The sequence below is a fragment of the Rhodotorula graminis genome (assembly GCF_001329695.1).
Source record: "Rhodotorula graminis WP1 unplaced genomic scaffold RHOBAscaffold_7, whole genome shotgun sequence".
Lineage (NCBI taxonomy): Eukaryota > Fungi > Basidiomycota > Microbotryomycetes > Sporidiobolales > Sporidiobolaceae > Rhodotorula > Rhodotorula graminis.
In genome coordinates, this window is record NW_017264934.1 from 47,105 (window position 1) to 66,810 (window position 19,706).

At 66.4% G+C, this 19,706-nt stretch overlaps 11 protein-coding genes across 11 annotated transcripts; 6 read left to right on the top strand and 5 right to left on the bottom strand.

Annotated features, from left to right (window-relative positions):
* Positions 1-36: 36 nt before the first annotated feature.
* RHOBADRAFT_65048 (uncharacterized protein) lies at positions 37-1,095 on the top strand (the record flags this gene model as incomplete). The annotated part of the gene is made up of 4 exons (XM_018418639.1): positions 37-128; positions 208-508; positions 585-715; positions 791-1,095. Coding segments are annotated over 4 exons (552 nt in total), but the record flags the coding sequence as incomplete, so codon positions are not given.
* A 306-nt stretch (positions 1,096-1,401) lies between these two features.
* RHOBADRAFT_27008 (uncharacterized protein) lies at positions 1,402-3,355 on the top strand (the record flags this gene model as incomplete). Its single annotated transcript, XM_018412775.1, has 7 exons — positions 1,402-1,457; positions 1,545-1,981; positions 2,046-2,185; positions 2,261-2,433; positions 2,522-2,810; positions 2,909-2,993; positions 3,093-3,355. Coding segments are annotated over exons 1-7 (1,419 nt in total), but the record flags the coding sequence as incomplete, so codon positions are not given.
* Positions 3,356-3,545: 190 nt separating this feature from the next.
* On the bottom strand, positions 3,546-4,826 carry RHOBADRAFT_66457 (uncharacterized protein). The gene is made up of 5 exons (XM_018418970.1): positions 4,734-4,826; positions 4,633-4,662; positions 4,306-4,375; positions 3,988-4,198; positions 3,546-3,903 (listed from the first exon to the last, which is right to left on the bottom strand). Exons 1-5 carry the CDS (start codon positions 4,809-4,811, stop codon positions 3,756-3,758), a joined length of 537 nt encoding a protein of 178 aa, XP_018270667.1. The 5' UTR covers positions 4,812-4,826; the 3' UTR covers positions 3,546-3,755.
* A 1,540-nt stretch (positions 4,827-6,366) lies between these two features.
* RHOBADRAFT_53588 (uncharacterized protein) lies at positions 6,367-8,002 on the bottom strand (the record flags this gene model as incomplete). The annotated part of the gene is made up of 5 exons (XM_018416904.1): positions 6,367-6,570; positions 6,648-6,674; positions 6,764-7,310; positions 7,687-7,789; positions 7,855-8,002. The coding sequence occupies 5 exons, from the start codon at positions 8,000-8,002 to the stop codon at positions 6,472-6,474; spliced, it is 924 nt and encodes a 307-aa protein (XP_018270668.1). The 3' UTR covers positions 6,367-6,471.
* A 963-nt stretch (positions 8,003-8,965) lies between these two features.
* RHOBADRAFT_44136 (uncharacterized protein) lies at positions 8,966-9,329 on the bottom strand (the record flags this gene model as incomplete). Its single annotated transcript, XM_018414353.1, has 3 exons — positions 8,966-9,063; positions 9,141-9,191; positions 9,257-9,329. The coding sequence occupies 3 exons, from the start codon at positions 9,327-9,329 to the stop codon at positions 8,966-8,968; spliced, it is 222 nt and encodes a 73-aa protein (XP_018270669.1).
* An 819-nt stretch (positions 9,330-10,148) lies between these two features.
* Positions 10,149-11,902, top strand: RHOBADRAFT_53590 (uncharacterized protein; the record flags this gene model as incomplete). Its single annotated transcript, XM_018416905.1, has 5 exons — positions 10,149-10,651; positions 10,719-10,793; positions 10,875-11,020; positions 11,090-11,264; positions 11,338-11,902. 5 exons carry the CDS (start codon positions 10,149-10,151, stop codon positions 11,837-11,839), a joined length of 1,401 nt encoding a protein of 466 aa, XP_018270670.1. The 3' UTR covers positions 11,840-11,902.
* Positions 11,903-11,953: 51 nt separating this feature from the next.
* RHOBADRAFT_66458 (uncharacterized protein) lies at positions 11,954-13,130 on the bottom strand. The gene is made up of 2 exons (XM_018418971.1): positions 12,909-13,130; positions 11,954-12,334 (listed from the first exon to the last, which is right to left on the bottom strand). Exon 2 carries the CDS (start codon positions 12,267-12,269, stop codon positions 12,000-12,002), a length of 270 nt encoding a protein of 89 aa, XP_018270671.1. The 5' UTR covers positions 12,270-12,334; positions 12,909-13,130; the 3' UTR covers positions 11,954-11,999.
* RHOBADRAFT_53591 (glycosyltransferase family 69 protein) lies at positions 11,954-14,465 on the bottom strand (the record flags this gene model as incomplete). Its single annotated transcript, XM_018416906.1, has 6 exons — positions 11,954-12,334; positions 12,408-12,478; positions 12,565-12,751; positions 12,839-13,145; positions 13,257-14,125; positions 14,247-14,465. 6 exons carry the CDS (start codon positions 14,463-14,465, stop codon positions 12,275-12,277), a joined length of 1,713 nt encoding a protein of 570 aa, XP_018270672.1. The 3' UTR covers positions 11,954-12,274.
* Positions 14,466-14,859: 394 nt separating this feature from the next.
* RHOBADRAFT_53592 (uncharacterized protein) lies at positions 14,860-15,923 on the top strand (the record flags this gene model as incomplete). Its single annotated transcript, XM_018416907.1, has 4 exons — positions 14,860-14,981; positions 15,062-15,184; positions 15,245-15,307; positions 15,378-15,923. 4 exons carry the CDS (start codon positions 14,860-14,862, stop codon positions 15,853-15,855), a joined length of 786 nt encoding a protein of 261 aa, XP_018270673.1. The 3' UTR covers positions 15,856-15,923.
* A 195-nt stretch (positions 15,924-16,118) lies between these two features.
* On the top strand, positions 16,119-17,825 carry RHOBADRAFT_36527 (uncharacterized protein). Its single transcript, XM_018413359.1, has 9 exons — positions 16,119-16,168; positions 16,259-16,331; positions 16,423-16,479; positions 16,633-16,637; positions 16,718-16,803; positions 16,901-17,036; positions 17,110-17,212; positions 17,327-17,509; positions 17,711-17,825. Exons 2-9 carry the CDS (start codon positions 16,266-16,268, stop codon positions 17,735-17,737), a joined length of 663 nt encoding a protein of 220 aa, XP_018270674.1. The 5' UTR covers positions 16,119-16,168; positions 16,259-16,265; the 3' UTR covers positions 17,738-17,825.
* A 270-nt stretch (positions 17,826-18,095) lies between these two features.
* RHOBADRAFT_44141 (uncharacterized protein) lies at positions 18,096-19,039 on the top strand (the record flags this gene model as incomplete). The annotated part of the gene is made up of 4 exons (XM_018414355.1): positions 18,096-18,162; positions 18,282-18,341; positions 18,425-18,682; positions 18,765-19,039. 4 exons carry the CDS (start codon positions 18,096-18,098, stop codon positions 19,037-19,039), a joined length of 660 nt encoding a protein of 219 aa, XP_018270675.1.
* Positions 19,040-19,706: the final 667 nt, after the last annotated feature.

The following is a 19,706-nucleotide window of genomic DNA, read 5'->3' on the forward strand; positions in this document are numbered from 1 at the left end:
TTCGGGCCCCCCCCCCCCCCCCCCCACCACTCGCAGGGCGTCTCGTTCTCGACCCTGTTCTCCAAGATCTCGGGCCTCTTCTCGCGCCAGACCGAGGTCCGGATACTCATGCTCGGCCTCGACTCGGCGTGCGTCCGCGACTCTCTTACCGTGGCCCCCTCGAGGCCTCCCTACTGACACCTAGCCTACGCGCACACACGCACACAGCGGCAAGACGACGATCCTGTACCGGCTGCAGATTGGCGAGGTCGTGACGACCATCCCGACCATCGGGTTCAACGTCGAGACGGTCCAGTACAAGAACATCAAGTTCCAGGTGTGGGACCTCGGCGGCCAGACGTCGATCCGACCCTACTGGCGGTGCTACTACGCCGACACGAAAGCCGTCGTCTACGTCGTCGACTCGGCAGACCGCGACCGCCTCGCCATCAACAAGGCCGAGCTCCTCGCCATGCTCAACGAGGAGGAGCTCCACGACGCAAAGCTCCTCGTCTTTGCCAACAAGCAGGTGCGTCCCGCCTCGTCCCTCGTCGTTGTCGGCGGCGGACGAGCGACGACTGACCCTCTCTCTCTCGCGCCCGCAGGACCAACCCGACGCCATGTCGGCAGCAGAAGTGAGCGAGGGTCTCGGGCTCGACACGCTCAAGAACCGGCAGTGGAGCATCTTCAAGAGTTGCGCGATCAAGGGCGAGGGCTTGGAAGAAGGGCTCGACTGGTGCGTCCCTCTCGCCCTCTCTTTTTCTCGCTTTTTGCGCAGGACGAGCATTGACATCCCGTACCCGGCGCGCAGGCTCGCAACGGCGTTGCAGAACAAGTAGACGGGCGTGGACCTCGAGAGCCGGCTCTCCCTCTTCGCCCCGTCCACCTCTCTCTCTTCCTCTCGCCTCTCGCCTGCATCCCCGCACACCTCGTCCGCTCGCGCCACTCGCGATACGTCGCACCCCTTCGCTGTATCCCTGCATCCTCCCTCTCTCCTGCCCCCCTTGTCGTGCTCGCCAAGGACCGTCGAGCGCGAGCGACCGTTCCTCCTCGAGTTCACCCACACACACCCCGTCTTTCGTACATTCTCTTGATACCCGCGCTCGCCTTTCGACTCGATTGTTGCATGAGAGCTACGAGAGAAGCATGAACGAGAATGAGGGAAGCGGGAGAGGTTGGCGTCTGCGCGTCTGCGCAGCTTGCGCGGCGGGCGACGGGCTCGCTCCCTCCCTCGTCCCACCTCTGCCTCGCCAGAATCGCCTTGCTAGCCAGCACCAGCTCGCACTAGAGCAACCGCCACCTGCCCCGAGTCGCGCAACCGCAACCGCCTGCGCCGCTCGCCGCCGACCGCACCTCCGCTTGCCGTCATCACCGCCGCGTCCAACTCGCCCACAGCGCCCATCGAGGCGTCGCCTACAGCCTAAACCGCTCCGTCAACAGCCGCCATGGAGGACCTCGGCATCCAGATCGACCGCGAGGTGCGTCCCACTCTCTCACTCCCTCGCCTCCTCCCACCCCGGGCTCCCTCTCGTCGAGACCCACTCGCTCACGCGCTGGCCCTGCAGGACCCGACCTTCACCTCGACGGTGCAGGAAAAGGCGTCGCTCCTGTCGACGCTCCCGACCAACGAGGACCTGTTCCTCAAGCTCGCCAAACTCGAGGCCCACCTCGAGCTGCTCGCGCTCCAGGAGGACTACATCAAGGACGAGTCGCGCAACCTCAAGCGCGAGCTCTTGCGCGCCCAGGAGGAGGTCAAGCGCATCCAGTCGGTCCCGCTCGTCATTGGCCAGTTCCTCGAGCCGATCGACACCAACACGGCCATTGTCGGCTCGACGACGGGCAGCAACTATGTCGTGCGCATCCTGAGCACCATCGACCGCGAGCTCCTCAAGCCGAGCTCGAGCGTCGCCTTGCACCGCCACTCGAACGCGCTCGTCGACGTCCTCCCGCCCGAGGCCGACTCGAGCATCAGCATGCTGGGCGCCGACGAGCGGCCAGACGTGTGCGTCCCCTCGTCTCTCTCCCTGTGTCCCCTCGACTGACTCGTTGCCCTCGACGCCTTGCAGCAAGTACTCGGACATTGGCGGCATGGACATCCAGAAGCAGGAGATCCGCGAGGCCGTCGAGCTCCCCCTCACCCAGTTTGACCTGTACCGCCAGATCGGCATCGACCCGCCTCGTGGCGTCCTCCTCTACGGCCCGCCAGGTGCGCCCCCTCCTGCTCCCCTCTCTCTCGTTCGTGCACGACCTCGAGACTGACCCCGCTCGGAGCCACGCGCAGGCACGGGCAAGACGATGCTCGTCAAGGCGGTCGCGCACCACACGACGGCGTCGTTCATCCGCGTCAACGGGTCCGAGTTTGTCCAGAAGTACCTCGGCGAGGGCCCGCGCATGGTGCGCGACGTGTTCCGCATGGCGAGGGAGAATGCCCCCGCCATCATCTTTATTGACGAGGTGCGTCCTCTTTCTCTCTCTCTCTGGCTGTCGTGAGGGGTCCACGTACTGACTGTCGCTCTGTCGACGACGACGCGCGCCCCTGCAGGTCGACGCGATCGCGACCAAGCGCTTTGACGCCCAGACGGGCGCCGACCGCGAGGTGCAGCGCATCCTGATCGAGCTCCTGACCCAGATGGACGGCTTCGACCAGGGCTCGAACGTCAAGGTCATCATGGCGACCAACCGCGCCGACACGCTCGACCCGGCCCTGCTCCGTCCCGGTCGCCTCGACCGCAAGATCGAGTTCCCGAACCCGAGCAGGCGCGAGAAGCGGCTCATCTTCCAGACCATCACGGGCAAGATGAGCATCGGCGCAGACGTCGACCTCGAGGACTGTGCGTCCTGCTCCCTCTCTCTCACCTCGGTTGCCTCTCGCCGTCGTTGTCGAGCGTTGCCTGACTCTCTCCTCTCTCACCTTCCTCGCCACCCGCAGACGTCCAGCGTCCGGAGAAGATCTCGTCGGCCGAGATCTCGGCCATCTGCCAAGCTGCCGGCCTCCAGGCCGTGCGCAAGAACCGGTGCGTCCCCATCTTGCCCTCCTCCCCTTCTCTCTCGCGACAGTGTCCTGACCTCTCGCTCTATCTCTCTCCCTCTTTCGTGCTCGCTCTCGCCTGCAGGTACGTCGTCCTCCCCGCCGACTTTGAGGAGGCGTGGAAGCAGGTCGTCAAGCGGTCCGACGACCGGCCCGAGTTCTGTGCGTCGCCCGCTCCCCCTCTCTCTCTCTCTCCCTCTTCTTCCTCTCTATCTCTCGTCCACTCGACGTGCACGATCACTGACTCTCTCGCCTCGCCTCGCCTCGCCGACTCGCAGACCGGTAGTGCGTCCGAAGAGGGAGGAACGAGCCCGAGCAGGACGAGAATTGCAAAGCAGTGCTTTCCTGCGCCCCACCTGCGTCTCGACATCGAGCTCGAGAGATGTGCTTCGAGAGGGAGAGAGAGCTGGGCCCGCACGAGAGCTGGGCAGATGCAGGGCGGGCCGAGGAGCTTGAGCGCTTTGACCTCGCGGCGCGACCGGTCGCTCTCGCTCACTCGCTCTCTCTCGCTCTCGACCGGACTCGCCTCGGGCAGAGAGACGGTCACAAGCAAGCGTTGATGTCACAAATGCAGCGAGGGAGAACGAGAGGAACAAGCTCGTGCCTGGAAAGCCGAGCGAGGGAGGAAGAGGGGGGGTCACAGACGAGGGGAAAGGCAGGGGGCGTGGACTATCTGTACAGGGAGGGGGAGCCTACTCACACACACGGCGAAATATGGCTATCGAGTCGCGAGAAAGAGGTCGAGAGCTCAGATGGTCTGGCCCGGGCGCGCCTCGGCCGTCGTCGCGCCCGTCGCGGCGCTCTGCGAGACGTCGATGTGGCCGGGCGTCACCTTGCCGTTGGCCTGGGTCGCCTTCTTGCGGTAGTCCTTGATGGCAGCTTTGATGGCGTCCTCGCTGCGAGAGGGAGAGAGAGAGGGTCAGGGAAAGGTCCGCCGGCGGGTCGGCGACGAGGCTGAGAGGACTGCGGCGACGACGTACGCGAGCATGGAGCAGTGCAGCTTGACGGGTGGAAGGGCAAGCTCGTGTGCGATCTCGGTGTTCTTAATTGCGCCAGCCTCGTCGAGCGTGAGGCCGCGGACGCGCTCAGTCATGTAGGACGACGAGGCGATGGCCGAGCCGCAGCCGAACGTCTTGAACTTGACGTCCGAGATGACGCCCATGTCGTCGACCTTGATCATGAGCTTCATGACTGTCGTGCGAACGAGGGAGGGAGTGAGGGGAGGAAGGGGAGGGAGGAGGGAGGAGAGGGTCAGGGCGGGTTCTGGCGACAAGAGGAGGCGAGGCAAGGGGACGGACCATCGCCGCAGGCCGGGGCACCGACGAGGCCGCTGCCGACGTTGATGTCGTTCTTGTCGAGCGAGCCGACCTGTGAGGAGGGGGAGATGTCGCAGGGGAGGGGAGGGAGGGGAGACGAAGAGTCAGCGCGTCATGCTCGTGCAAGGGGGACTTGGTGGTGCGTGCGGGCAGTGCGGTGCTGCACGAGAGCAAGGCGAGGCAGACAAAGGACCGGCGAGAGGTGCGCGAGAGGGCGAGAGATGGCTTCGCCACCTCGGAGCTCGATGACCGACTTGGGTCGGCAACTTGCCCGTGTGGTGACGGTCGAGGGAGGAGAGGGTTGCTCACGTTGCGAGGACGCTCGTAGTGGTCGATGACCTGCCGGGAGAGGTGGAGAGTGAGCGCTGCGAGGGTTCGGGGAGGGGAGGGGAGGGGAGGGAGGGGCGCACCTTCTCGTGGTAGAGGCGGGCCTGGGGGACGGCGGCGCGGACGGCGAGGGTCGGGCGGGTGGCAGCAGTGCGGAGCATCGGGGTGCGGAGAGCGGCAAACATGGCGGGCAGTGGTGCGTGTGGTTGCGGGAGGGGGAGGTGTGCGACGCTGCCTCGCCGCGAGTCGGACTTGACGAAATCGGGTCCGGCTCCCTCTCTCCCTCGCTCCCCCTCTCGCTCACTCTCGTTGGCACTGGCTGCCACCACACCCTACTGCGACCGCCTCACCACACACTCGGCCTCGCCCACCGCGCCGCTCCCCACCCGCCCCTCCTCCTCTCCCACCTCACTCGCCTCGTCGCCGTCGTCTCGCAACTTTTTCAAGCCCACGCCGCACCAGATCCGCCTCGAGCGTGCGCCTAGCTGCACTGCGACCTGCACTCGACATGCAGCGCGTGCGACCGCGCGGCACTACAACCTGCTGGCCTCTGCTTCTCGGCACCTCGACCTCGTCCTCTCGACGCGTCAGTCGCACGGCCTTGATCCACGACGAGCAGCGCCATCTCGCCGACGACGACCACGACGACGCAGGAACGCCCTCGCGCGCAACGGCCCTGTCCCCTCTCCCTCCCCTTTCCTCCGCACCTCTCCCCGCCCAGCGGCCGGCCCCTCCCTCCTCCAAACCTCTCACGAGCGGAGCGGTGACCCGTGCCAGGCCCCCGGTCCTGCGCGCCTCTTTGTCTCGTCCTCGGACGGGGCGAGGCGTGTAGGGCACGAGGGCTCAAGTGAATCAGGGCAAGAGCGATGGTCTCCCACTCAGCGGGCGTGAAGCTCTCCCTCTCTCGAGGGGGCGCGAGGCAGCAGTCCGTTCCAAGGTGGAGCCGGCATTCCTTCTCTCTCTTCTCTCTCTCTCTTTCTTTCCTGCTGGCGCTCGGCTGCCGTCGAGGGTGCTCGTCTCGAGGCTTGAGCGAGGTCGACTTTGTGTAGCTCTGCGCCGGCCTCGTCCTCGTTCCTGCGACACATTCCTGCCCTGCCCTTCCCTCTCGCAAGCCTTTCGAGCTGTCGAGCGTGCGAGGAGAGCCTCACAGCGAGAACTGCGAGCGCGAGCACATCGTGCCGAATCCCCTCACAGGGAGCGCCGGCCGAGCCCTCGTACAGCTTGACTGCGCTCGAGCTGTGTCCTCCCTCGGCCTCCTCCCAACTTCTCTCGAGTGCTTCAGTCGCTCCCTGTGACCTACAGCGCGCTGTGCAGCAGCGCGAGCGCAGAATCGCCTCTTCGTTAAGTTGAGAAGGTCGCCGAGTTGGCGACGTGCGCGGTCCGAGCGAGCGCCAGCCGGCAGCGAGAGCCGCACGAGAGCGACAGCAGGCCGGTGTAGCGTGACGGAGGAGGAGAGCGAGCGGGCGGGCGCAGACGAGAGCCGAAAGCTGAGCCTCTCAAGAAGGTCAAAGCGCTGCACGCGCGCAGTAGTGCTCGTTCGACGGCGTGAGCGACGTCTCGGCCGTTCGTCGAGCTGTCGAGCGCGAGCCTTTCGCACGAGAGAGCGCCTGCAGCTTACCGGTGCGAACGAGCGCTCGACTCCTTCGACCCTCGCAACCGAAGAACGTCAAGTCTGCGCACCCGGTTTCCTCTCGCTCGCTCAGCTGCGCTCTCGTCGAGTCGGACAGATCGAGAGGCATCCTCGTTGCGTCTCTAGGGCAAGAGCTACGGCCAGCCCGCCCTCGTCCCGCCGTCCGCCTCCTCCTTCCTCCTCGAGCCCGCTCAGAACCTCGACGACGCCGACGCAGCGAGGCGGCGGCCCTCGTGGCGGCCCCGCGAGCGCACAGAGCCGAGCGAGTGGTCGGACAGGCCGCGACGAGGCTGCGGGCGAGGTGGGCGGGGGTGTCAGTGCTTGAGAGAGGCGAGGAGTGGTCCGAGCGAGAGAAAGGAGGACGCACGACCTGGTCGAGCTCGTTGTCGAACGCCTGCGGGGAGAGGACCGCTCGAGCGTCAGTACTGCGACGACGACGACGACGACGACGACGACGAAAAGGAAGAGGACTGAAGGACGCACCGGGAACTTGAGGCTGGTCCAGGCGAGCGCAGCGTGGACGTCTTGCACGAGCTCGGCGCGCTTGCGGGGCGTGTGACCCTCCGGCAGGCCCCGCACGAGGACGGCGAGGGCGTGTTGGACGGTCGGCGAGGTCGGCAGGAGCTCGTGGGAGACGAAGTTTTGCACTTCGTCGTACGTCGTTCCCAAAATGTCGCTCAACGCCGCGCGAAAGTCGCCGTCGATGATGCGCGCGTCGAGGTGCGCGTTGGGGCGCTTGGTGTAAAAGTGGTACATGAGGACGAGCGCGAGCACGTTGTGCGCGTTCTGCTCGTCGTAGCCGTCGGGCAGGCCCGGGTGCGCCTGCCCGAGCCGCGCGTACCCGTCGCGCTGGTGCTTGTAGTGCATCATGAGCGCCCTGACGCAGTCGATGATGACGCAGTGCGGCACGTGGATCGACACGCCGCGCGCGAACGAGTGCGAGCCGAGGCTCCACTCGCTGCTCTCGCTCGTCGTGTCGGACGGGCGCCGCAGCGTGATCGGGCCGAGCCGAACGGCGAACTTGTGGCTCCTGCGGGCGAGGAAGGGGTCAAGGCTCTGTGGGAGAGAGCTGGGGCATCGAGACGCACGGGTTGCTCGCGCTCGCGCAGTTGAACCAAAAGTCATCGGTAGCGCCGGGAACCGCCGTGATGTCGAGCACTGGTCCTTGCGCGCGCACGATCGTGTGAGCCCGATGAAGATGAAAAGGCGGACATGCTCGAGCTCACCTCACTGACGAGACGGTTCTTGGCGATGTTGACCGTGCCCGGACGACCTGGCCCAGAGCGCTGAGAAGGTAGGTTTCGTCCCGAGTGGCCCAGTGCGGAGGGACGACCGCCTGAATTGGAGCACTGCGGAAAGCCGAGAATCAGAAGCATGTCTGGAAGAGACAAGGGAACGTCGCGCACTTGACGGGCTTGGTCGGCAGGACGATGTGCTGGGCGAGCTCGTAAGCCCGCTCGAGCTGGTCCGAATCGGACTCGACGAGCCACGCCACGGCAGCGGAAAGACCTGTAGACTCGATGAATGAGCCCGCTTTGCCGAGGCGGCGCGAGAGAAAGAGAGATGCGACGCACGGACGAGGCTAAAGACGAAAGTCGGGCAGGGCGGGAAGCCGGCCGCGGTGTAGTCCGACGTGTCGGCCTGATTCGCCTCGCGCAGCAGCTTGATGAAGCGCACAGTCGCGAGCGCATAGTCGCTGGCGGTACAGGCCTGAACCTCCATGCTGGGCGAGATGGCGAGGAAGAACGAGGGAGGAAGAGGGAAGCAGGAGCCCGCTCAGGCGCAAGCCGAGCGCGAGCAGACCGATCGAGGAGGTACGCTCTCGGCGGCAGTGCCTCGGATATGCCGACGGACAGGAGCTGCCGCTCGAGGACAGGGGACGAGGTTTGAGCGGGGCGGACACAGGCTCGCCTCGTCGCTCGGCACCGAGAGGAGCTGGCCGAGCGGTGCGAGGGACGCCAACGTCGGAAGCTCCGAGGAGCGTGCAACGAGCAGGCCCGGCGAACAGCCAGTTTCAGAGGGGGAGCGGCGCCGCCGCTGCTTCGAGGATGGAGCGGCCGGGATGCCATGCCGTGAGAGCCGGCACCAGCGAGCGTGCGAGCGCGCAGAAGTGAGAGCTCGCAAGGGCGTTTGCAATCGCTCGAAGCAGTTGCCGCGGCGAGAACTGAGAGGCAGGAGGAGGGGAGGAGGGGGACGAGGAGAAAGGGAGAGGTCAGCTCGGGTTCAACGAGGCTCGGGGGCTTGCAGATAGGCTGTGGCGCGAGCTATGGCCTGCGGGAGTGCTGGAGAGGAAGCTGGGCGCACCCGGGAGCGTTGACGAGGAGAGAGACCCGGTTGCTGTCAACTCGAGGTGATGAGGCGGGGCGAGGCCGCGGCGACGGCGGCGGCGCGAGGGGCGGTCGACGGGGCGGAGCAGCGGCTCTTAGAAGGTTCTGGCAGCCTGTACAGGGGCGGAGCTCGTCGCAGCAAGGCGAGGGCGACTGTGGTCGTGCCGCACCACCAGTCGGCTGTCCAATGCGCGACACCAAGAGCGCTCCTCACGGAAGCACCGGTGTGCTGCGACCGTCACTCGCATTCTCCTTGGTCGAGCACGTCGTGCGACGGGCGAGGCGTACGAGAGGAGGCAAGGGGAATTGCAGCTTCAATTTCACTTCGAGGTGTATTTACAGCGCGCCGTGCTTCTCCTCAAGCATCGAGAGGGCCGCCACGGCCGATCTCCTCCTGGCCCATCTTTCCGCCCTTGACACCGGCGTCGTGCGCGAGCTCCTTGTCGCCGCCGAAGCCTGCGAGGTGTCGAAGAGGTTAGCGGTCGGGCTCGCCTGCGCGATCGGCGAGACGAGAGAGGACGACCAGGACGTACCATACTCCGAGTTCATGCGCTTGTCGGGCTGTCCGTCCTTGCGAAGGCCGTCTGTTCAGGGTTGCCGAGTGAGCATCCGCTCGAGAGAGGAAAGAGAAAGGGAGAGGACGACGCACCGTGCTCGCTCGGCTTGTAAACGGCCTCGGCGTTCTCGGCGTGCTCCGTCATCTTGTTCGAGGCCTGGCTCATGGCGTAGTCAGACTGCAGTCGACGGGCGATACGGGCCGAGGGCGAGGAGGACGGGTGCGAAGAGAAGAGTCGGTGCGCAGGCGAAAGGCGACAATCGCGACGGGGGAAGGTGCGTGACGGTTGCAGAACGTCGAGTCGAGACGGTGAGCGCAATCGAGGGACGCCAAATGAGCGGGAGACGAGAGGCAAGTCGAAGAGAGCGGGGCGAAGTGGGGAAGGGAGAGAGGACAAGGTCAGTGTCGGTTCCTGCTCGACGACACTCGACAGCGGGACGCACCATGGTGTGCAGAATGTGTGTCGAGTGATGTGGGCGAGGCGAGTGGTACAGGGAGAAGAGGAAGCGGCTGCGATTCGAGAGCCAAGCCGACGAGCGAGTGACGTTGAAGACCGACGACGACGACACTTTGCGCGGCCGAGAAGTGGGCCCGGGTCCGTCGGGGGTTCGTCCCGCAGCAGCTTCGAATCGACCGCAGCTGTCGAGAGGCAGAGCGTCGAACGAGGCCGGTCGCGAGCCGCAGTCTGTACGGACTGAGCGGCAGCGGACCGAGCGACTTGAGAAGGTCGATCGAGGTTGGGTCGGAATTCGTATTCGGCAATATCAAGTTGCGCGGGATCTTGTCGGTGTGCACTGTGCAGTGAGATTCCAGACCGTAAAGCAAAGGGAGCGCGAGACGCAGAGGAAAAGGTGCGACACGCGGGGCAGCCGCGATCTTCCTCGTCTCGTTCGCGCTCCTTCACCACCCGCTCAGCCTCGACTGCACCAGAGCCACGCGCGAGCCTCTGCGGCACTCGCCTCAGCAAGCGCACACAACCACCCGCATGGCCGCCCGCACCACGCGCGGCTCTGCGCCGCCGTCGCCGTTCCTCGCAGAAGACGAGATCGCGCTGCTCCCCTCGCCCAACGTCGGCAGCGCAGAGCACCGCGGCTCCGACGCGAGCTACCAGGGTGCCTACGCGAGCCACGCCGCAGCGCGCAAGGCCGCGTCGCGCCCCCGCGCCCGAGCGTGCGCCCTCCTCCCGCCTCCTCGCCTCCTCCTCCCGCTCCTCTTCGCCCTCGCCCTCGCCGCTTCGTTCCTTCTCTTGACCGAGTCGACACGCCATAAGCTCTCCCAGTACCTCGCCTTCACGCCCGAGCAGTCGCACCGCATCCGGGACGCCCTCTTCGACGAGCCGTCGTGGCCTCTCGCGCCGAGCGGGTTCGGCATCCTCGACGCCGACGGCGAGCACACGGTGACGGCCATCGTCGTGCACGGGCTCGGCGACAAGGGCGACGGCAAGCCCTGGACCGACGTCCTCGCCGACGAGTTTCCCTTTGTGCGCTGGTGCGTCCCGGCTTCTCTCTTTCTCGCGCCAGCTCGTACCGAACGCTAACTGCTTCTTCTCGCACAGGGTCGCACCGACTGCCGACTACCTCAACATCACGGTCCGAGACGGCGCGACGACACGAGCCTGGTTCGACATCGTGTGCGTCTCGCTCCCTCCTCCTCCTCGCCTTCCCTTGTCCGCTCGTTCTCGCTGACCTCGGTTGCCCACCCATGCCCGCAGCGACTTTGACGACATCTGGGGCGACGAGGACGTCGTCGGCTACATGCACAGCCAGCAGCAGCTCAACCAGCTCATCGACGACGAGCGGCAGAAGATGCTCGACTCCGGAAAGGTCCCCCGCATCGTCCTCCTCGGCTTCTCGCAAGGTGCGCCCTCTTCTCTCCAAGCCCGTCTATTTCAGCTTCACGAGCTCACCTCGACATCCGTGCCCGCAGGCGGCGTCATGACCCTTCTCGCGACCCTCACCGCCCCGACTCGCGACCGCATCGAGGCCGCCGCCGTCATGAGCACCTACCTGCCCATGCTCGACTCGTTCGACGAGATCTTCAACCCTGCCGCGAGGGACACGCCTTTGCTGTGGGTGCACGGCCGGGCCGACCCTTACCTCACGTGCGTTCCGCGCTCTCTCCCGGTCTTCCCTCGACCGTCAAGACGGGCCCTGACCCTCTCGCTCCTCGCGCAGGTACACCAATGCCGAGCTGTCACTCGCGCGCCTCACGACCGCCCCGATCTCGCTCTCGAACGTCGTCTTTAGCGGGTACGACGGCGTGCAGCACTCGTGGAACGGCGACATGCTCGACGACGTCGTCGGCTGGTTCGACGCGCACGTGCCGCGGCATCGAGCCGAGGGAGCTGGACCGAGCACGGGCGCAGTTGGAGACGGACGAGGCGGCAGAGCTCAGCAGGAGAAGGTCGAGGGCGCGGCGGGCGGCGCGGTCGAGCGGGTCGAGGCGGGCGCGGGGGCAGCCGGCGCGCAGCGGCAGCAGACGGGGGCCGCGTCGAAGGGGGATCCCTTCGATGCTCCTGCAGAGGACGCGTCGAGGGCGGCCGAGGAGGAGGGTCGGGCCGACGAGCTCGACGGGCTCGAGGCGCTCGAGGCGGCGGACGACCTCGTGCCGGCTCGCCGGCTGCGGCGACGACGACCAGAGCGCACCGTTGTCGACTTGTCGTCGCCTGTATCCTGACCTTCTGTAGCTCCCTGTTCGCGCGCTCCTTGGTGTTGTACGATCATCCTCGTTCTCTCTCTCTCTCTTTTCCGTTCTCCTCTCGAGAGCGTTCTCGCAAGTCGGGTGAGAACGAGAGAGGCAGAACGAGGGGTATAATGCACAACGCCGCGGCGCACGACTACTGTACAAGCAAGGATGGAAAGGAACCAAAAGGTCGCATGAAGAGGGGTGCGCGAGGAGGTCGACTCGAGGGCGACGACGACGGCGCCAGGGACAGGGGCAAGTCGAGAGGTCGACGAGGGGGATACCAAGAGGATGTAGGTGAGGAAGAGAGTCGTCTTGATGCGTGTGATGGAAAACTGCTGCGCCGCCCTCGTCCTCGCGCTCGAACCTCCTCCTCGTCTCGATCGCCCTCTGCTCGCCTCCTCCTGCACCGTCCGCCGCACATGTCGCTCAGAGGTCGGTAAAGGAGCGGTCGTGGCGAACAACGACAGGGTCGAACGTCATGTTGGGCTGCGGGCGCGCAAGGCGAGTGAGCGGGCGCGAGGTCGAACCGGCGCAAGTTCGAGATACAGGCTCGACGTACCATCTTCTCCCACACAGGCTCGACGTCGGGGCCCTCGAGGTCTCCTGCGCCGTCCCAGCCCCAGCACCACACTGCGAGTCGAGAGAGGAAGAGAGGAAGGTGAGCTCGTCGGCCGACGACGAATCGGCTCGACGACGAGAGAACGGGTTCGACGCACCGTATGGTGGCGGCTGCCGGAAGTTGATCGCCTCGCTCTCTTCTTGGCGGAACAGGCGGTCGTGCGGGCCGTACCAGCTGCGGTCCTGCGGGTCCGAGTGCGGGTCGTCCGGGTTGCCGCCGAGCCGAGTGTAGCCGCGAATGTAGGTGAGGTTGCGGCGCTCGGGGTGGACGATGTCCCACACTTGCTGTAGCAGGAGAGGCGAGGGGGAGAGGGCGGGAAGAGTCAGTAATCGCTCGAGAGGGAGGGGGAAGAGAGAGAGGAAGAGAGAGACCTTGTCGTACGCGAGCTTGACGCGCGGGATCATGATGATCCGCCCGTAGCCCGCGTTCCAATAGTCGTTGCAGATAAGACTACACTCGGACGCCGAGCACTCGCCGGCGCTGAGCTTGGCCATGCGGAACTTGACGTGAGGGTGGGCGTAGAACGGGGCCGGGTCGAGGACCGAGATGCCGTTCCAGCACGACTGGACCTGGACGGGCAGGTGACGCTGGAACCGGTGCGACGACTCCATGTCGCGGAAGACGGCCTCGAACGGCGCGTTCTCGAGGGCGGTCCCGTTCATGTCGCGGGCGACCCAGCTGCGCGAGGGGGGGAGGGAGAAGCGCTTGGTCAGGTCACGCTCACGACGGCGACGGCGACGACGATGACGTTGACGAGGGAGAGAGAGAGGGGGGGGGGAGAGGACGCACTTGTCGTAGAAGACGGGCTGGCCGACCTCCTCGTGGAAGATGTAGTCGGACCCGCACGTGATGCCGGCGTTCTGGCGACGGCTCTGCCACACGAGCTCGAGGAGGTCGTCGACACAGGGCAGGACGTCGTTCATGAAGATGATCGAGTCGAACACCTCACCCTCGGTCTCGCGCAGCTCCCACAGGGGCGCGAGCGCGGCGTTGCGCACCTCGGCGAGGTACTCGATGCGGTGGTTGAACGCGCCACGGGTGCGGAGCGAGGTGCGGATGACGACCCGGAGCCCGACAGCGCGCCCGAGGGCGTCAAACAGGCGCAGGAGCGCCTTGGTCTGGTCCTTGGAGCCGTTCTCGTACACGGAGACGAAGACGTTCTGGAAGCCGAGGATGGCCGACACCTTGAACATGTTGGAGAAGAGGTCGGGGATGACGTCAAACGAGTTGTACAGGTTGATGGCGAAGAAGTACTTGTGGCCGTCGTAGCTCGTCGCGAGCGACGACTTGCCGTCGGCGCCGTGGCGCGAGTGCGAGAAGATCTGCTCGACCTCGGTGCGCTCGTCCGAGCTGTCGGCAAAGATGCCGCGACGGGCGACCTTGGGCACGATGCGCTGCAGGTGGCCGCGCAGGCCCTTGCGCTTGTGGTGCTGCTCGAACCCGACGAGCGGCTCGTACCGCTCGTACACCTGGCGGCGGTACGACTTTTGGGCGTTGCGCAGGCAGTACCGCGTGTGGTAGCCCGTGAGGGTCGACAGGGTGCGGAACACGCGCTCGCGCTGCTCAATCGTCGGGAGCGAGATGGTGCTGCGGTGCGTCCCTTGACGCTGCGTCCACGTCTCGACGACGGCCGAGCCCTTCCAGGGTGCGGCCGCAGGCTGTTTCGAGGGGGTCGTTGTCAGCTCGTGGGCGAGCGAGAGAGCGAGGAGAGCTCCAAGTGCCAGCTTCCTGGGGAGGGAGGACGAGGAGAGAGGGGGGAAGAGAACGGCGACGACGCACCTGACTGCCGCTGATCAAGCTCGCGAGGAAGAGGCCGACGAGGATGCCGACGCCCAGGGAGAAGAAGGAGCCGGCCTTGCGGCGCAGGAAGGTGAGGAGGGTCGAGGTGCCCTGGACCGGATCCTCGACGAAGAGGGCGATCGAGGAGCGCTGGCGGCGTTGTCGCTGTCGCAGTCGGGGTGCGCCAGCAGGGTTGCTGTACGGGCTGGTGTACTGCATGGCCGCAGGGGGAGCGCTGGCGAGGTCGGCGGGGCCGGCGAGCGCACTCAGAGCTGATCTCGCAACGACCGTCCGCCGGCGCAGACGCGACCAAAATGCAGAGACTCTCGCTGCTCGACTCGCTCGGGCAGGGCCAGCTAGAGGGTAGCACAAGGAGCAGTAGCTTTGTGATCCCTGCATCCATGCGAGAGAGGCTGCAGGTGCCGCCGCCGCCGCCAAGTCGGAGCTCGGCGCGAGGAGCAGCTCGAACGACCTCGCCCTCTCTCGTCGCCGCCAGAGCCACGTCGACTACAGCCGCACCGCCACCGCGAGCTCGAAACAGCCCCGATCGCTCCACCGCCACGCCGCCTGCCGCCCTCGCCGCCGCGCTCAGCTCCCGCTCGGAACGTCACCCATGAGCTCGCCCTCGTCCGGCGACGCCCTGCCTGAGCACGCCTACTACTGCTTCGATGTCGTCCAGGCCGCTCTCGATGGCACTGCCCAACCCGCACCGCAATTCGACCGCGACGAGGCCTTGTGCGTCCCCGCTCTCCTCCTGCGCCCCACCTCTCGCCTCTCGACACGAGCTGACCCTCGTTGTCGGCACATGTGCGCAGCCCGCTCTTCGTCACGTGGAACGTGCGCTCTCGCTCTGGCGGTGAGCCCAGGTTGCGCGGCTGCATCGGCAACTTTGGCGCCCTGCGCCTCGGCGACGGACTCGCCGAGTACGCTCACACGAGGTGCGCCGGCTCTCTCTCTGCGCCCACTCGAGTCTCACTGACCCTCGTTCACGCCTACAGCGCGTTCGAGGACAGCCGTTTCGACCCGATCACGGCCAAGGACCTCCCTCGACTCGAATGCGGGTGCGTGCGAAGCTTCGGCGCTCCACCCTCTCTCGTCGCCCGCGCTCACCCCTTTCCTGCCCGCCTGCAGCGTTTCGCTCCTCACCGACTTTGAAGTGTGCGACGACTACCTCGACTGGGAGCTCGGCACGCACGGCATCTACGTCGAGTTTGTCAACCCGGCCCTCAACCTCCCACCTTCCTCGTCGTCTTCGCCCGCCTCGACCGCCACCACCCCTTCGACCGGCAGCGGCACCGCGACGCCTGCGCCCAAGCCGACCTACCGCTCGCTGTCGGCCCTCCCCAAGCTCGACGTCGCCGTCTCGCGCGCGCAGAACCCGCGCAACCTGCGCCCGGTCCTCCACGCCACGTTCCTCCCCGAGGTGGCGCCCGCGCAAGGGTGGACCAAGGTCGACGCGGTCGACGCGGCGATGCGCAAGGGCGGGTTCAAGGGCGTCGTGACGGACGAGATGCGGCGCGGCGCGAGGGTGAGCCGGTATCAGAGCCGCAAGGTCAAGGTGACGTGGGACGAGTGGCAGCGGTGGCGGTCGTCGTCGTCGTCGCAGTGACCGTCTTGAGGGTCGTCGTCTAGCTCGCCCCGTCTGTGCTGTATCTGTAGAGCCTCGTTTCGTCGCCAGCGTCCGACCGCGAGAAGCTGCCTCGACCGCGGTTGGAGCGCATTACGTTTGCGAGGCTAATCTCGATTAGCAGATGCCGCCGCTTGGCGTTTCCGATCTGGCCGGCCCCCACTTGCGCGGCAGGCCCGGCGAATGTCGTGCTCGCCGACGGTCGCCTCGTCCACCTCGCCCTTGCTCCCTCACCTCCACCTCGTCCTCTCGAGACTCGCTCCAGCTCCCACCACCCTCACACACTCTCCTCAACGTGAGTCCACGCGCTCCCCGCTCCCTCCCCCGCGATCTCGCCGTCGCCCCACAACGTGGCTCGACGAGAGCTGACTTCTCCTGCGCCCAGTACCACCATGACGGACAAGGTCGGCCTCCGCCTCGGCTACAAGGCCCCCAACTTTGACGCCGAGACGACCCAGGTGCGCCCACCACGCTCGCCGCCTCGACTCGGGCTCCCTCGTCAACCGCGAGCTGACCCCTCCCTCCCTCTCCTCCCTCGCGCGCACACAGGGCAAGATCAACTTCTACGACTACATCGGCGACTCCTGGGTCATCCTGTTCTCGCACGTGAGTCGCACTCTTGCATCTGGACGAGGCGGACGAGCGAGGGCGGTGCGGTCGTCTGTCGAGGCGGCGACGACCGCAGCACAGCCTGCTTCGTTACACGGTCGCCGCATTTCTACAAAGCAGTACTGACTCTAGCCCCTGTTGCGCCCGCAGCCTGCGTGAGCCTCCCCCGTCGGCGCCCTCGCGACCTCGCCTCGTCGACCTTCCTAACCTTCACCCTCTCCCGTCCCCTCTGCAGCGACTTTACCCCGGTGTGCACTACCGAGCTCGCCGAGGCTGCTCGCCTCGCCCCCGAGTTCAAGAAGCGCAACGTCAAGCAGATCGGTGCGTCGCGTCGTTTCCTCCCTCTCGCCGTCCAGCACGCGCGGTACTGCGCTCCCTCTCGGACCCCTCACTGACAGCTCTTCACCGCACCACGCAGGCCTCTCGTGCAACGAGCTCGGCTCGCACGAGAAGTGGGTCGCCGACATCAACACGTTCGGCAAGGTCGACCTCGCGTTCCCCATCATTGCCGACCCGTCGCGCAAGATTGCCCAGCTCTACGACATGCTCGACGAGTGCGTCGCCCTCTGTGACCTTTTCTTCGAGTACGAGCGCCGAGACTGACCGTCGCCGGTCTTGTGCGCGCAGGCAGGACCTGACCAACCTCGACGACAAGGGCATCCCCTTCACGGTCCGCACCGTCTTCGTCATCGACCCGGCCAAGCGTGTCCGCCTCTCGCTCCAGTACCCTGTGCGTCACACTCTCGCCTCTCTCTGTCGACGAGCCTCGAGCAGGCGCACGCGACCGTCGTCGCAGAGTAGAACTTGCCGAGACTGACTCTCGCTCCTTCCTCCCCTCGCGCAGGCTTCCACCGGCCGCCAGTTCAGCGAGATCCTGCGCTGCATCGACTCGCTGCAGCTCACCGACCGCGAGAAGGTGGCGACGCCCCAGGGCTGGCAGCCGGGCGACAAGCTCATCGTGCACAACAGCCTCAAGACGGAGGACGCCAAGAAGCACTTTGAGGGCAAGGAGGTCGAGGAGGTCTTCGTGCGTCCCACTCTCTCTCTCTCTCTCTGCGCCGATGTTGGGGTCGTGGAGGAGCGCGCCGCCGTCGAACAAGACGAGGGAGGACGTTCTCGAGGAAGCGGTCGAGGGCCCGTGCGCTCTCGACGGCTCCCTCGCGACGTCTCTCTGCGCCTCGCACGTCTTCTTCAGCACTCACTGACTCTCTCGCATCCTCTCTCGCAGCCGTACCTCCGCTTTGTCAGCGTCTAAAGGCGGTCGGAGCGTCTTTTACGTGCGGCCGCTTCTCGTCGTAGCTTTGAGCAGTACCCAAAATCGCAGTGTCGCTTTCGCCTGGTTCCCTCTGGAGAGCTGCGTCGTAGTCGGAGAGGAAGCAGGCCGCGTGCGACCCAAGGAAAGCGGCCGAGCGTGGAGGAGAGAGGACGTCAATTTGAGGGCGCGAGTGGACACTTAACTGTGCGGGTGCGGGGCAGGAGCCGGCTGCCGATCTGGAGCGTGAGCGTGTTCGCCGCGGCGGAAGCTCTCGCAGGTAAGACGTCGCCACCTTCTCAGCTCGTCTCGCTCCTCCTCCCCTCTCCCCCTCCCCCACCACATCACCCTCCAGCTCCCCATGTCTCTGCAGCTGCTCGCACCACTCGCACTCGCGCTCTGCGCAACTCCTGTCCGCGCCCAGTACTGTGCGTCCTCGCCCTCGCCCTCCCCTCTCGCGCTCCCACTCTGCCTCCGCGCTCGTCATCGTTCGAGCCGGCACAGCCACTGACCCTCGTCGCCCGGCCCTGTGCTCCTGCCGTTACAGACTATGGCGACCGCGACAACGGCACGAGCTACGGCACCCGCATCGGCGTCGGCGTCGGCAGTGCGTCGACCTCTCTCTCCTCCGCCTTGGCCTTGGCGCTCCCCCCTCCTCTCGCACTCGCTGACTCATCCTCCTCCACACAGTCGCCGTCGCCGTCGTCCTCGTCATCTTTGTCGTCGGCGCCATCATGAGGCGTCGTCGCGCCCGGGCGTTCAAGACGGCCTATCCGCTCCAGCAGGTCCAGGGCCAGGGCCACCACAACCAGGCCGAGCAGGGCGCAGCCGGCTACTACGGCCAGCAGTGGAACCCGCAACAGCAGGGTGCGGCGAGTCAGCCCCACTACGGCCAGCAGTACGTGCCCACTCAGGACGGTGCGGCAGCCACCGAGGCGCCTCCTCAGTGTGCGTCCCTCCTCTCTCCCCTCCCTCTCGGTCGAGACACGTCCTCGCGCCGCAGGACTGACAGTCCCTCCTGCCCCCACAGACTCGAACTACCGCCAGGACTCGGGCTCGCACTACGCCCCGCCGTCCGGCCCTCCCCCGATGGCGTCGCAGCACGGCAGCTTTGCCCCGCCCTCGTCGCCTCCCCCTGCGGCCAACACGTCGACGTACGCCCCGCCGAGTGGGCCGCCGCCGACGCATGGCGAGGACGGCAAGGCGTTGACGGGCGAGGAGCGCGAGGCGTGGCAGGCGGCGCAGGAGGCGCGCGAGCGCGACTTCAGCAGCGGCGGCGGCGGCGGCACCAGCGGCGCCAAGTGAGGGCGTCGCTCGCTAGATGTCGGGCATGTGCATACAGCGGAGGAGGAGGAGGACGGTGGCAGCGGTCGGCACGAGGCTGCTCTGTAGCACTAGCTTTACCACGATCTCAGTAATTTCGCCTCGCATCCCGCGCTCCTTGTCCCTCTCTCTTTGCCTGCCTTGCAGTCCCTCGTGCTCTCCTCGCTTTGTATGAGAGCCAGGCGCTGCACTATCCTCGCTCACGAGCTGTCGGCCCACGAGCATGCGTTCGAGCCTGCGAGCCCCGCTTTCTCTCCCGTCCTCGCCGAGTCCCGGCGGCGACGGCCTGAACGAGCCCTCGCTCCGTTAAAGCTGGTGCACGCTGTCAGGCTCGACTCGGCGGAAATACACAGCTCACCTGCTGTGCACCGCCGACGCAGAGTCGCTCGCGTCGACGGCCTTCTCAAACTCGCTCGTGCTCGAGTGCGCGCAGCCCGGCTCTCTCTCGCTCAAGACGACTCGCATAATGGACAAAGTCAAGCGAAACGAACAAGCTGCAAGCGAGTCGGACGTCGAGAGCATCGCCTCGAGTGCGCTACGGCCTCGTCCCTCCCCTCGTCAAGCGCCGCCCGTCCTCCCTCCTGCTCCTCCTCAAGCGCCTCCCTGCCGCAGCCCGCCTCGCTCTTCTGAGTCGCACGGCCGCCCTCGT

Bases quoted from the DNA above. Each gene is read 5' to 3' on its own strand.
- RHOBADRAFT_66457 (XM_018418970.1), bottom strand. From the start codon at position 4,811: ATGCTCCGCACTGCTGCCACCCGCCCGACCCTCGCCGTCCGCGCCGCC. The intron at 4,376-4,632 runs GTGAGCAACCCT...CCCTCCTCACAG, and splicing joins ACTACGAGCGTCCTCGCAAC to GTCGGCTCGCTCGACAAGAA. The intron at 4,199-4,305 runs GTCCGTCCCCTT...TTCGCACGACAG, and splicing joins TGCCCCGGCCTGCGGCGATG to TCATGAAGCTCATGATCAAG.
- RHOBADRAFT_66458 (XM_018418971.1), bottom strand. From the start codon at position 12,269: ATGTGCGGCGGACGGTGCAGGAGGAGGCGAGCAGAGGGCGATCGAGAC.
- RHOBADRAFT_36527 (XM_018413359.1), top strand. From the start codon at position 16,266: ATGACGGACAAGGTCGGCCTCCGCCTCGGCTACAAGGCCCCCAACTTT. The intron at 17,037-17,109 runs GTGCGTCGCCCT...TTGTGCGCGCAG, and splicing joins CTCTACGACATGCTCGACGA to GCAGGACCTGACCAACCTCG. The intron at 17,510-17,710 runs GTGCGTCCCACT...CCTCTCTCGCAG, and splicing joins AGGAGGTCGAGGAGGTCTTC to CCGTACCTCCGCTTTGTCAG.